Source organism: Brassica napus, chromosome C8, assembly GCF_020379485.1.
Source record: "Brassica napus cultivar Da-Ae chromosome C8, Da-Ae, whole genome shotgun sequence".
Taxonomy (NCBI): Eukaryota; Viridiplantae; Streptophyta; class Magnoliopsida; order Brassicales; family Brassicaceae; genus Brassica; species Brassica napus.
The window spans coordinates 19,491,437-19,506,321 of record NC_063451.1 but is presented as its reverse complement, the minus strand read 5'-3'; the positions used below and the strand labels follow the sequence as shown (position 1 = coordinate 19,506,321).

The window sequence follows — 14,885 nt, the reverse complement described above, 5'->3', positions numbered from 1 at the left end:
TTTAGTTTTGTATTAATTCATACAAACAATACAAATCCACGTAACATATAAATATATTAACAAGTATAAAATTTAATGATACCCAGTATACACAAGTAGATTTTTCCAAAATCATAATGTTAACTTGCGGATCAGTCAGGTTTAAATTTCAAAAATTAATGTATACAATCTATCCAAAATAATAACACCTACTTAATTGCGATATTAGATCCAATTATATTTTTATATATAAATTGTATAATTAATAAGGAATATTTATTATAACAATAAGATTTGGAAACTAAAACACACAAAAGCAATAATTATCTTACCTGTTACTAAATCACATAATTAGTTACCACTTACCACCATTATTCCTTCTCCTTGACTTTCCCCTTGACTTACGGATCAAACAACTTAAAATTTCTGTAAATTTAACTTATAAAATATATCCATATTTGACACTTTTCATACGAAATTTAGATAATAAATATCTACTATCAAACTATTTCCTATATTCTCGCTAACCAACATTATCTGTAATACAAACTTAATCTTATTTATATGTTTTTATCAGTTACATCAAATTTAAATTTTCATTTTATTTTCTTACAGATTTAAATCTTAATTTGTACATGTTCCAAATTTGATAGAAGTTAGCAATCATTTTATTTTCTTACAAATGTTATAACATTTTAAAATAGTATAATAACTCATAATTGTCTATTTTTCATACTTTTCATTTTTAAAATTTGTTCACTATATATCTTAGACATGGATATAATTATATAAATGTTGGATTTATACTCAATATTGGTAATACATTTTATGTTAAAGTGCAAAAATAAAAAAAATATCTCGATTTTATACAATTAAATTTACAAATATAACATTATGTACAAACAAAAATTAGAATATAAAATTAAATATCCATGCCGTCGCACGGATCAAGGTCTAGTAATCACTTACATACATAAACTTTTTGTATTTTCATCCGAGAATTTTAATGTCAAGCTGTAACTTAATTCTAGGTAAAAACTAAAATATATATTAAATAATCCTTTTATTATTTAATTATTATTGCCCAAATTTTGGCAACACCAAATCTTTAAATTTGTGGTTTACGAACTTTTTTGTTTTTTGACGTCAAAAGGCCGTTCTATTTCTCAAACATGAGGTGGTCTGGATAACTAGACCGGAATATAACAACCAATAAATGTAACTCTCTATGGAAGGATCTAGCAGTCTTAGCTAGAAAGTCTGAAATTTGATTGCGCGCTTGTGGAACATGAATGGTGTTGAAGTCCGTGAAGCATATCTATAGCGTCTCTATCCTCTCCAATTCCGTCGCAAAGCTTGGCCAAGCATGAAGTTCTTTTATCATTGCAATCAGCTCCTTACAGTCTTTCCGAAAGCTCTGGCATGTTGGGTGTTGAAGCATATTCTCCAAAGCATGAACTTTTTGTTAGTTTGTCATATTATGAATTTTATATTTTATTTGTTACTACTCCCTCTGTATCAATATAAGTGGGTTTTAAGGTTTTTGTACATAGATTAAGAAAATACAAACTTCTATAAAATTTACGTTAGTTACATAAAAATATCATTAAATAAAACTAGTTTAACCAATAAAAAAAATAGTATTTTATAATTGGTCACAAAATTCAAATGCTATTAAATTTTATCTAGAATAGTGAGAACATCAATTATTTTGAAACAATTTTTTTTATTTAAACATCACTTAAAATGATACGGAGGGAGTATATTTTAACTATTTTATGTTAATCAACAAATATCAAATGCCACGGCATTTATTGGCCACCTGGCCGATTATTTTGTTAATTATTTAATGTTAATCGACAAATACCAAATATTATTTAATGATAAATTTTGCTATGATTGATAATTGCATATAACGACAAATTCAACCGGCCAATGCCACAGCACTATATTGGCCACGTGGCTTCAACCACTTGTATATGCTGTATAGGCAGATACGATATATAGGGAGGTAAAGATCGCAAAACTCGGCAAAACTAATAATGGAAGAATTGGACATAGTGATAGTGGGAGGAGGCATTGCTGGTCTTGCGACTTCACTTGCTCTGCACAGGTTCATTATTTTCTCCTCCTTTTCTAAAATACATCTCTTATGTATGGTAACTTGCAAACTATATACATGGAGTACTGACTAATTAGCGTATCAAATAACCATACAAATATAAATATAAAGAAAGGGTATAAAGAGCATTGTCCTGGAGAAATCAGAGTCTGTAAGATCGGAAGGAGCAGCATTTGGTATTCAGACTAATGGATGGCTTGCTCTTCAGCAGCTAGGCGTGGCCGATAAGCTCCGTCTCAATTCTCTCCCAATTCATCAGTAGGTGTATAAGTATTTATCATTTTAACTAATTCTAGTTGTGATTCATATATTGATAGTTTTCTCCTGTACGATTGAATAGGATAAGAGATGTTATGATCGAGAAAAAGATCAAACAAAGAGAATCAGTCGGACCAGCCTCGCACGGGGAAGTAAGAGGTGTAATAAGGAATGATATGGTCCGAGCTCTGGCTCATGCTCTTCCTGTTGGGACTCTCCGCCTTGGAAGCCAAATTGTGTCGGTTAAGCTGGACGAAGCTACGTCGTTTCCAAATGTTCACCTCAGAAACGGACAAGATATCAAAGCAAAGGTACGTCTATCGACTGCTAGGTATATAATTTGTTATTGTTCGATGATTGGGTAGTGAAATATTTTAGTATATAGGTTTCTGTTTACTCGACAGCAACGTTATTGAAAGTCGTGACCGGATATATTTTGTTTTCTAAATACATTTACTGAAAGCTACATGTTTGGCACGAAATGGCTGAATTTATTAGTTGGCTGAATTTTAAATAGTGACAAAATTGAGTTTACAAAACTAACTGAATACTCCTTCCGTTTCATATTAAATGTCATTTTAGATAATTTTTTTCGTTACAAAATAAGTGTCGTTTTCGATTTTCAATGCAAAATTTATTAATTTTATACAAAATTTATTTTTCTATTGGTTGAAATATGATTAGGTGTTAATAGTGTTTTTTTTTTATAAGAAATGTACAAAATTAATTGTTTTCTTAATCCGTGTGCCGAAACCTAAAACGACACTTATAGTGAAACAGAGGGAATATATACATATATATATATACTATATATTTTATTAAAATCACAGACCGTTCATTTTCCAGCTCTATTTTTCTTTTATCACCAACTTTCCGCTAAATTGCGCAGTTACGGTTTACACCATCCATCTTATTAATTCTGAACTTTCATTAGGTTTTGATTGGCTGCGATGGATCAAATTCTATCGTCTCTAAATTTCTTGGACTAAACCCGACTAAAGCCCTTGATTCTCGGGCGGTGAGAGGGTTCACAAACTATCCAAACGGCCATGTGTTCCAGCAGGAATTTATAAGAATCAAGATGGACAATGTCGTAAGCGGACGACTTCCTATAACTCACAATCTCGTCTTTTGGTTTGTTGTTATGCTGAAGTGTCCCCAAGGTAATTGATCCCTTGATATTTCCCCCTTTCACAGTACAACTAATATATTATATACTCCCTCTGTTTCATTATAAGTGTCGTTTTAGATTTCGGCACACGGATTAAGAAAACAATTAATTTTGGACATTTCTTATAAAAAACCACTATTATTTATACACCTAACCATATTTCAACCAATAGAAAAATAAATTTTGCATAAAATTAATAAATTTTGTATAAAATTAATAAATTTTGCATTGAAAATCGAAAACGACACTTATTTTGTAACGAAAAAATTCTCTAAAATGACAGTTAATATGAAACGGAGGGAGTATAATTGAATAGTGGATAGTTATATCAATTAAATGCTGGATTTGTTATCAAGTGAACAGAAACAATAAAATGTATTATACTACTAGGTAGTAATCCGCGTCTTACGCATGATGAGATTATTAATTTTGTTATTTTTAAGATAATAAGACATTAGGTCTGTTAATTTTGCATTGTTTTTTTCGGGTTTTAATATCCTATTATATAACAACTTTTCTAAGGTTTTTGGTTTTTTTTGGTGATAAACTAAAAACTGTTATTATTTATTTGGTTTCATGTTATATGAATTTTAGACACTTCTGATGTCAACTAATCGTTTAATATTATAATTTTTAAACGCATCCAAAAATAAAATCTAATCTAGATAATTGTTGAAGAAATTTTTTTTTATAAAAACAAATCATTTCATTACAATTTGGTTAATGGTGAAATGAAGCATTAAAAATATATAATATTCCAACTTCCTATAGAATTATAATCTTCACTTTCGGTAAATATTTAGTTATATAAGTACTCACTTCAATGTGCATATCTATGTGTATGTAAAAATAAAAAAGTGGTTGATAAATATATAAAGATACTGTGAATTAATATTGAAAGAATTTTTTTGATCAATATAACAAATGAAAGACAAAATTCGTAAAAAGAAATTAATTAAAAATAAAATAGACTTCGAACTTACTAAATATTTTTATCATATAAAGAAAATCAAATTGTATACATAAACAATAAATTAATACATATACAAATTAGGCCTGCTGAATTTTATTCTTATATACCTTGGCCCAATCAGTTTTTAACATTCATACTTTATGGTTCAACATATATTTTATAATTGAGCCTGCATGAAAACAAATAAAAACTAAGATTCTAAAACATGTTTGGACATTAGGGCCCATAAGAAAATAGTGATGTAGTGCTTAGATCTCAAAAAACGACGAGCGTATAGGGTTTCGTCCGCACCGCGATAGACCATGAAACTTTGCAATATTCGATTTGTACAGTCGATCCTTTCGAATCAATCACCGCAATTTATTTCTGTTTCTATATGTTACTTCACTCCACCCTTTGTTTGGTGAAGACGGTTACAAAGTTAGATCTCATCGGTAGATTCAATCAAATCCAACACAGAATCTTCTTCACTCGATCCTTTCAAATACATCACCGAAATTTCTCCCAAAAACCATTCTTGGAGTGATTAGTCAAGAGAAGTTCCAGAAATCTCGACCACGCTGTCTTTACAAATGGTTTCAAATCAGACACATAAGTTATCGCAGCCATTGTAGGAGAATGAGATAAATTTCTAAGGTTTCTGGTTTAGGGAATTACTAAAATTAATGGGCGAAGCGAGTCTTATATAAATTTACTATGCCTAAGTCAATTCACATTGTATCTACGAGAAATACCGAATTAAATGGCATATATTTTTACCTTGCCAATCACTCTTCGATATATATATTGCCATAACCTAAAATTGTGAAATTTATGTCATGTAGTATCATTAATTTACCTTGCCAATCACTTACGACAATAAATATTGTCCAAACCCACATTAAGACGGTTTTATTCGGTATGTGCATACTTGATTGATATCATTTTAATATTTTGAAATATATGTCATTTAGTATCATTAATTTACCTTACCAATCACTCACGACAATAAAATATTGTCCAAACCCACATGACGACGGTTTTATTCGGTTGATTGATGTCAGTTTAATATTCTTCGCAATAATATTATATTTTTCGTCTACGACAATTGATCATTTTCATTCTCTAAAAAAACAAAAAACTTACGTGCATGAAAAAACAATGTAATAAAGAACTCCAATATGTATAACATCAACAGTATATTCTGTTAAGGATCATAAGATATGACACAAACATTGTCTTCTTCCAAGGCTGCAGATAAAGAAATTCTCAGCTCTTACGTGCGTGTGAGACTGTCTTTAAATGACATATTGTTATTTTATCGATTAGTATTATAAGCAATGTCATTGATTGATGTGAGAGTTTCTTGTAGAGACTGCTTGACAATGTAAGAGTGTAGTAAAACCGTTATTGTTTGTGTAATATCTGCTTTTACGATAATAGCTCTTTCTTTGCCATAGTAAAAACCGATATCAAGTGGATAAAGACCACGTTGACAGTAGATCAAGATATTCTATGCCACATTAATAGATTATCAACTTTGCTACTCATCAACTTTTTGTGTATGAACTTCTCAGCTTGTTCTTATCTGGTTTATGAGTATTAACAATGACATAGTTTGATTTTTTTTTCTTGAAATAGACAAAGAACTTCTATGCGCCAATAATAGCAATTTCGGTTTGCATCAACTTCTCCTGTTAGCAATGCCATTGTTTGATTCTTCACTATAGACAGTAGATGAAGCAAGTTTCTCTGCTCTGCTTTTCACCATCAACTTCTCTTTTTTTCTTGACAGTTGACAAAAACTTCTATGCGCCAATGATAGATTTTTCAATTTGGCTTTGCATCAATCTCCTATTAGCAATGACTTTATATCAACTGTATCATTATGAACATCTATGCTTCTCAAAACTTGGCTTCTGTTGACACAATTAGCTTCGCATCACGTCCATCGGTATCAGCTAAATGATACAACGTGCTTGTGTTTAGTTTAAGCAAAATAGGAATTTTTTTTTGTCTTTAAAACACCGAAAGTTTGTGAGGAACTCTATTAAGGCGACACGTCAGCGTCCTTATTTTCAAAGTAACGTGAGGCTGCCACGTGACCAATATAATGTGAACACATTAAATCCAAATGCTTCTGTTTTAATATATATAGGAGATTTTCAATATACTTTAAATGATAGTATAATGAATAAATATGTACATAATAAATGTAAAATCTATCTTTCAACTACAAACTTGTAAATTAACTGAAACCTTTTGTTTCATATTGAAGGATGAAATATAACCAACTAAACTATAAACAAAAATTCTTGGTTGGTTGATTACATTGAATTATTTATACACGGGAAATTATGAAGAGAAATCCAAATTTATTTCTGGAACCTCTGAATTAATATTGATCAGCTTTCTTTTGGGGTAATTATATTGAAGGAAAATGATAGGGTTACAAAAAGAGTCGATAAATTTGATTTATTTTAGAGATTGCTTACTGACGTATATTGATTATGAATGTGCTATATATAAATACAGACTCGAACAATTTAAAAAATCAAGAGGATGTGGCAAGATTGACACTAGCATCGGTCTGCCAATTCTCAGAGGAATGGAAAGAGATGGTGAAGAAGTGTGATATCGACTCCTTATATATCAGCCGTTTAAGGTACCGTTCACCATGGGACGTTATGTCCAGTAAGTTCCGACGCGGCACTGTCACAGTGGCTGGAGACAGTATGCATCTGATGGGTCCATTCATAGGACAAGGGTGTTCGGCTGCGCTCGAAGACGGTGTTGTTTTGGCTAGGTGCTTGTGGAGCAAGTTAGGTCAAGATGGAATGAACAATGTCTCTTCAAGGAAGCAAATAGAAGAAGCGATTGATGAGTACGTTAGAGAAAGAAGAGGGAGACTCGTGGGGCTCTCGACACAGACATATCTTACCGGTAGGTTAATTGAAGCTTCGTCGCCGGCAACGAAGCTCTTGCTTATAGTTTTATTGATGATTCTGTTTCGTGACCATATTGGTCACACTCGATATGATTGTGGCCGTCTTTAATGGGAAACATATATCTTACGGACGTACGGTTTAAGTGAGAGATTGTTTGAGATGTTTCATCATGGGGTTAATTATTCAAATCGCGAATGTATTTTTTCCTTATAAGTATATACTAGGTAGATTATTAATTTCGTTTTTTTAAGATAAGAAGAGATTAATTTTGTTTAATATATATGGATATCAGTTCGGTTTTACGTTGTTTTTCGGGTTTTAGTCTCCTAAGATATAAGTATCATTCTAAATCCACATTTACTTTCTGTTTGTTTGGTAAAATGAATGAAGTTTTCCATTTTTTCTTTTGTGATAAACTCAAAAATATTATTATTTATTTGGTTTCATATTATATGTATTTTAGACTGTTTTGATATCAAATCAATGGTTTCATTTTACAAAATTGCTAAACTAATGCAAAATAAAATAAAATCTAAATAAGAGTTGAAGAAAAAGGACATTTAATACTATTTGTATTGTTTGTACAAACAATATTGGTGACATTTTAAGATTGTGTATTTTATATAAGATAATCGAATATTATTTGTGCTGTTTGAATTTTCATATATGTTTGACATCATATAAAAGGTTGTATATTTATACTCGTAGAAATTTATTTTTATTCAGTTTAAAAATATAAATTTTATTGATAGTAGTTTTCGTAGAATTTATATTTAATAGTTATTTTTATTTTAGCCGAGCTTAGTAACGTAAGCTTGTAATCCTAGTGGAGGCTAAAAAAAGTGTTTCAAAAAAAAAGTTATTTTTATTTTATTTAATTTTTTATTCTCTAAATCTAATATAATTTATAAATAAAAAAATTTGATTTGTTAATGGATATTGAGAATGTGAGAAGTGAGTCTTATATATATATAATAAACCTTATTAAAGTTACGATGTATCTCTGATAAATATGAATTAAATGTCATATATTTGTACCTTACTTATCACACTTCGATATATATATGCCATTGCCATAAACCTAAGATGTGAAATATATGCAAATCCACTATCATTAATCGACCTTGCCAATCACTCGAAGTAGCAAAATATTGTCAAAACACACACGCATCTGTTCCCTTCGGTATTGCAAAAATTGATTTTGTAATTCGGTTTAATAGACTTAACCATAATAATAAAAATTTCATGTACGAAAAAATCTTGTGTGTATGAATAAGCAGCCTCACATAACAAACTCCAAAATGTATAAAATCAATAAAATCTTGCACGTAAGATCATAAGCTTTGACACAAACAAAAGCTATGCCCTCTGTCGAGAACTTGATTTCTTAGCTGACATAAGCTAAGTTTTGTATAACATCAACAAAAAATTGCACGTATGATCATGAGCTATAACATCAACGAAATCTTTTACTGACATAGTTGTCTAGAACTTGATTTATTAGCTGCCTTTAGTTTCAACCTCCACGCAACAAGCTTTATTTGTGGTTGCTGCGAAGGAGAGATGCTGAAGCCTGGATGGAAGCAAATTCAATAGAACAAAATGGGGAACAACAGGTAAGCTCTTGTCTGTCATCGCTCGTAGGATGGCAAAAACCATGTCATTCTTTCGTTAAATTTATAATAGCTCGTCTTGGGTAAACACTAATGTGAAATATGGAGTACCATGGCTAGTACAAAATCACATGGAACAACCTGTTGTTCATGGCAGTCGAGTTTTCTCAAGGGTATCATTGGGTATCATACGCTTTAGAGGTAGACCTTCTTGAAATGGCCCCCGAACGCCCATCTCTAGAATGCCCAGGCTGCACCATCACCACAGCGACTTCCACCATATCATGTTATCAGTCTTACATAATGTGTTCTGGTCCGTCGTGGTTGAACCAATTAATCCAAGAAGAAGCAGTTGTAGACGTTGCACCTGACTGGGACTCCTCGAAGCCTTTCAACGTAGCGGGCTCTCTTGAAATGTAATGGCCTCTTTTTATTTTGGATAAAGCACTTTGTTTTGAGCTCTTTATATTTGTTGCTGTTTTTTTTTTTTTTAGGCCCTTTGTAAGACTCACTTTCTCTGCTCTCTCGTACCTTTTGTCGAGAATGAAATGTTTCCCTTACCATAATGAAGTTATAAAGTATTATGAAAAAAATTAGTTCAATTTTGAGCTAAATGATCTGCTACTTTATATGAGCTAAATGAGCTTTGTATCGTATCCTTCGGTATGAGCTAAAGGATACGACTTCCTTGTGTTTAATTGTAAGCAAAATAAGAAACATTATTATGAAGAGATCTATTAAAGTGACACGTCACCGTCCGTATTTTCAAATTAATGTGAGACTTGACATGTGTCTAATATAGTGTGAAAGCATAAAATGATAATGTTTATTTTTAATATATATGGGATATATATATATATATATATATATATATATATTTGTTTCTTTGTCACTCTCACTTGTCAGAGAGAGAAGGTCCATTCGAAAAGGATTACATATATATATATAATCTGAATTTTAGGGTGATGTCATCTCAAAAATGTTCGAACTATCGAACTATCTAAGAAGCAGTTTCTTGACCAATGCAACTAATACTCTAACTTATTTAACTTTTAATTGTAACCATTTTTAAGTCCATTGTCTTTTGGACTTCGACTTCTCATCCTAAAACATTTTCATTTCAAGTTTTGGCTTTCGAGTACTTTACAAATTTCCAAGACTATAAACAGTGTTTAATATACACTAATTTGGCCATTCAATTTTCTGTACTATTTCCTCATGCGGCACGAGTAGTGCCAAATCAATTATAATGCTTCGTCCATCTTTATTTTATCCATTAAGACTTAGGCCGCTTATCAAACCCTTTTTGGCTTAAATTTCTTTATTCGACCAACCTTTGACCATTTCGGCCATACACGACCATTTTCTCCACAGCCATTATTTTGAACAGACTTATTTGGCTAGTCGTTCCCTACAAACATAGTGAGGGGTTGTGCGGATAATGTTTATTGTGTTGTTCGCATTACTTTTTAGTTGTGAACCGTCATACTAAAGATGTGATTGGTGGTAGCCGTAGATATTCTCTGCATCCTTCGTATATTATTTGGAAAATATTACGAGATTTGAGTTATGTCATGTGTCATCACTAGAATGACTTTTAGATTCTTTAGAAAAATAGGTTGGTCAATCTAAACATATACGATAGTTTCACTATATGTTATATTTTAAATTTTTAAAAATGACTATAAATTACTAAAACTATTAATAATTACACATTGAAAATTTTGTGATCAATGATTTAATTTGTTTGTTATAATAAGATACAAATTCATTTAATAGATTTTTAAATAAAATATATATCTATTTTGATATCGTATAAATATTATAAGAATACATAATATTTTAATTTCGAGATTTTATTGAACGAATATTGAGAACTTAACATTTTAATTTCAAAATTTGCATTGAGTTTAAACCTAGTCCCTAATTATTTCTACAACACCAAATTTACAACAATCAAGCTTTACTAACTTTGTAAATTTAAAGTCCATAACTTTCAAACTAACTTACGTCTCTACAAATTAAATGATTCCTACAACCAAATATCTGTAGCTGATTTTGTGAGCTTTCCACAATAGATAAATAAATAAATATTCATTCAAGTTTCATTCAACAAGTACTATAATATATAAGATAAAACCATAGATATAAAATTATATAATTACTTTATATATAATAAAACTCATGCATACTACTAATATATATACCTTTTAAAAAGATTATTATAACCTATTAATTGTATTTTTTTACAATTTTATTTTTTATTTCTTTATTAAAATAATATGAATTATGATAAATTTTATTTTGTATCTCTTAATATATTTTCTAATATAAATATACTATACTAATCTACAATTAAATTAATTATGTTTTGTTTAATTTTTAAATAACAATCAAAATTTTAAAGCCAAAATTCTACAACAAAAAAATCTAAAATCACAATAACAAAAATCTACAGTCTTTTTTTTTACAGCAAATTTTAAAAAGCTACACCCGTTTCTAATCAAATTTTAAATATGTTTGCGGCCGTCTCTAGAAATTTGATGAACACTTTATTAACTGGCTGTTGGTGTGAGGTTGTACGCTTTAAATATTTTTTTTTTGTCTTTGTTACTTAATTATTATTTATGTTTAGTCAAATTATATGTTTATATTTTCATGTGAAAATAAGAAACCAATGTCATGTAAATTTTCTGAGAAATTTCCAGCTGAAAAAGTTGAAAGGGTATGTTTTTCACTTAGATGGAAAAATATTCGTCTAAATCTGAGACAAAATCTTTTTTTTTCTTAGTCACTAAAACTTAGCTTACTCTTCTAATTTATTTATTTTTGTCAGTGGTGGCTTTAAGACCCCTAAACTTAACCAATTTCATTATTGAATTCACTAGCAGTATCCAATCCTCTCTATTTGTTATTTTTCCTAAGTAATATTTTCCAAGAAACTAATAAATCTAGATCTTTCCTAATGACTATGCTTTTAGATATTCCCAATAGATGTAATAATCAAAACTGTTGATATTCAGAAATAAAATGTCCTCTTTTTAGTTTTAAATGCATTTGATATCTTAATTCCCCTTCTAATTGATATTTTTCCTTTGTTTCCACTAATCTTTTATCATTAACTTATTAAATATAATATAATTCTCCACATTTAGTTCATTTTCTTAATTCCAAAAAGTTAAGATTTCCTATCATTTATTATTTAATAAGCTAATGTTTATTGTAAACATCACGTTCCAGTGCACTCATGGCGAATCTAAGTCTAGACCTGAACATAATCTCTGCACGTAACCTTGTAAATGTTAATCTCATCACAAGGATGGACGTGTACGGCGTCATTACCATACAAGGCGACGCCACCCAAAATAAAAAAAAGGTGAAAACTGCCGTTGAACGCTCCGGTGGTTCTAACCCGACGTGGAATCACGCCGTCGAGCTTTCCATCGACGAGAGATTAGCTCGTGACGGTCGTTTGACTCTCGCCATGAGATTGACCTGTCGCCGTGTCCTAGGCAACAAAAATATAGGAGGAGTTAACGTCTCGTTACTTGAGCTTTTAAAATCATGCACTCCCTCAAAGGTGACGTTAACGGCCAGGAGATGACGTTTGTGACGTATCAGGTAAAGTCACCGTCAGGGAAACGGAAAGGCTATTTGACTTTCGCGTACCGGTTTAATAGGACACCGATTAAACCGGAAATCCCAGCGGTCCTTAACCGGAGTTCTGTTCGTACGGAGGGTTTTTCGCCAACGTCTTATCCTCCGCCGTCTGCACCGTCAGAAATCGAGCACTCGCCTTCAGTTCCACAAGAACGATCAACTGAGTGTCGTCAGGTCGATTCTGACCATCGGAAACATCTCCTCGTTGCTGGCTCGAGTTTCGATCCTCTTCCAGTATCCTACGGCGCTGGTTCATCACCGTATGATAAATTCGGTTACGCTTACCACCATAGGTCACCACCGCAGTCTTCTTACGCGTACTTTGCGCCGCCAGAAACGAGGCACCGAGGGTACGGTTCTGAGACGCCGTCACCACCGAAGGGAATAGGGCTTGGGCTTTTAGGTGGACTGATAATGGGAGATATTGTGTCTGACGTGGCAAATTGTTTTGATCTGTGATTTTTTTTGTTTATGCGTTTTTTTGTAATCGAGGTATGGCTATTTGTGCAATGCATAAAAATAGTTAGTTACATGAAACATTATTATAACAAAATTAATATTAAGGATTTTACATTAGAATAATCTTTCTTCAAAAAGACTCTCTCTTTAGAGAGTACTCTCTCTTCTTCCCCTCTTACCAGATTCAGATTTTTTAGAGGGGGAAGAGTTTTATCTTTTGTTTTTTTGATGTTACATATTTCTCTTAGATCTACGGATCGAGTTGTTTTGTTTCGCTATGGCGATTATCTGTTTTCGCATAAGCGATTTTGATGCGTTGTTTCATCCAATATCAGAGCGCTTGTCATTCTCATCGTCTCTGATATGATTGAACGTGAATAAAAAAGTTCTGATTGTTCTAATCAGACTCTTAGATCCTCGCTTTCCACCCATATTGATTTTGATCCCGGCAATGATTGATCGGATACCTTAGATCATCGATCACCTTAACACTCCATAGGAGAATCAGACTTTTTTTATAGTATAGCCATTTGGCTTGAAAAAAGCATCTCTGACTGAGGTTGAGCATGTTCGAAGGATTTTACGGTCTGATCAAGAAGAGCTGGCGTTTATGACGGTCCAGCAAATGGTATTTCTCCTAATTGACTAAAGCTTCCTCTGTTCTTAAACTTCGGTGAGACAAGTTATTTCTGATCAAGAGCTGCAGTTAATGGTGGAGAGGCATTGTAATACCCCGTCTTAAAAAAAATAATACATAATTTCGGTTTTATGGAATTTCTCGGGGAAGCCGAAGGCTCGGGAAATATTTATCCTCAAGGTTAAAGTTAGTCTTGGAGTCTATTAAAAATATGTAGCTCATCAGATTGGGAACGGAAAAATATCTGGGATTGATCGCCGGACGAAAATTCACCAGAGGAGCCGAAATCGCGCAAATCGATTGAGAAGCTCGAGGTGGCTTGATCTAAGGGATCAGGAAGTGGTGTCAACCATTTAACCTGCTGAGTGTCAACACAAGACGGAGGTGTAGACGTGCATGAAGCAGTTCCATGCAGCTTGATACACAGAAGCACGAGGTGTCGCAATACCTGCGTTCTGCGCATGCGAACCGACATGCAGAGGCCCGTGTGTCGCGATGCATGAACACCAGACATGCTGAAAGGCAAGTGGACGTGAAACTATCTTCTGGCATGGCTAGAGAGCATGCAGCAGGGCATGTTGATGCCCATGTGTGGCGCCCATGTGTCGCCACACATGCGACCGGAAGCATGCAGGAAGACACACAAGCGATCGGGTGGCTCATTCTTATTGGCCGGTAACTTCTATATATACCCAGCTACCCTGGTTTATTTTTAATCATTCAGACACACCAAGGACACTCCAAAACGTGGCTTACAGAGAGAGAGAGAGAGAGAGAGAAAGAAGTGAGGTGCTTTAGAAGTATAGACGTTTTTTGAAGACCGATAAACTGCCGGGAAGTTCCGAAAGACTGTCCAGAAGAGAAAGAAAGTTCTTTCCGAGTTCTGATCAGTCCAAACCAGTTCATTCAAGACATTGAGGTTGGGTTTTGGGATTTAACATCACGGTACCAAGACGAAGATTTGGAGGGGATAAAAGAGGTTTGGTCAACATCCGGAATCAAAGAGTCGAACCACATCGCTTAATCACTGTGAGTCACGGTTAAGTGTTTGTTAATGAATTTTTAATGCAGGTTCCTGACATCGGA

General features: G+C 32.5%; 1 protein-coding gene and 1 pseudogene across 2 annotated transcripts; both read left to right on the top strand.

The window, feature by feature from the left end:
* The first annotated feature begins 1,941 nt into the window (after nt 1-1,941).
* On the top strand, nt 1,942-7,629 carry LOC106414217 (monooxygenase 1-like). 2 transcript variants are annotated; one of them, XM_022707802.2, is made up of 5 exons: nt 1,942-2,092; nt 2,213-2,359; nt 2,442-2,670; nt 3,294-3,522; nt 7,087-7,629. In XM_022707802.2, exons 1-5 carry the CDS (start codon nt 2,022-2,024, stop codon nt 7,536-7,538), a joined length of 1,128 nt encoding a protein of 375 aa, XP_022563523.1. In that variant the 5' UTR covers nt 1,942-2,021; the 3' UTR covers nt 7,539-7,629. The 2 variants fall into 2 exon arrangements, with proteins under 2 accessions (XP_022563523.1, XP_013710360.1); XM_013854906.3 differs by having other exon boundaries at nt 7,018-7,629.
* A 3,932-nt stretch (nt 7,630-11,561) lies between these two features.
* Nucleotides 11,562-14,569, top strand: LOC125591507 (annotated as a pseudogene).
* Nucleotides 14,570-14,885: the final 316 nt, after the last annotated feature.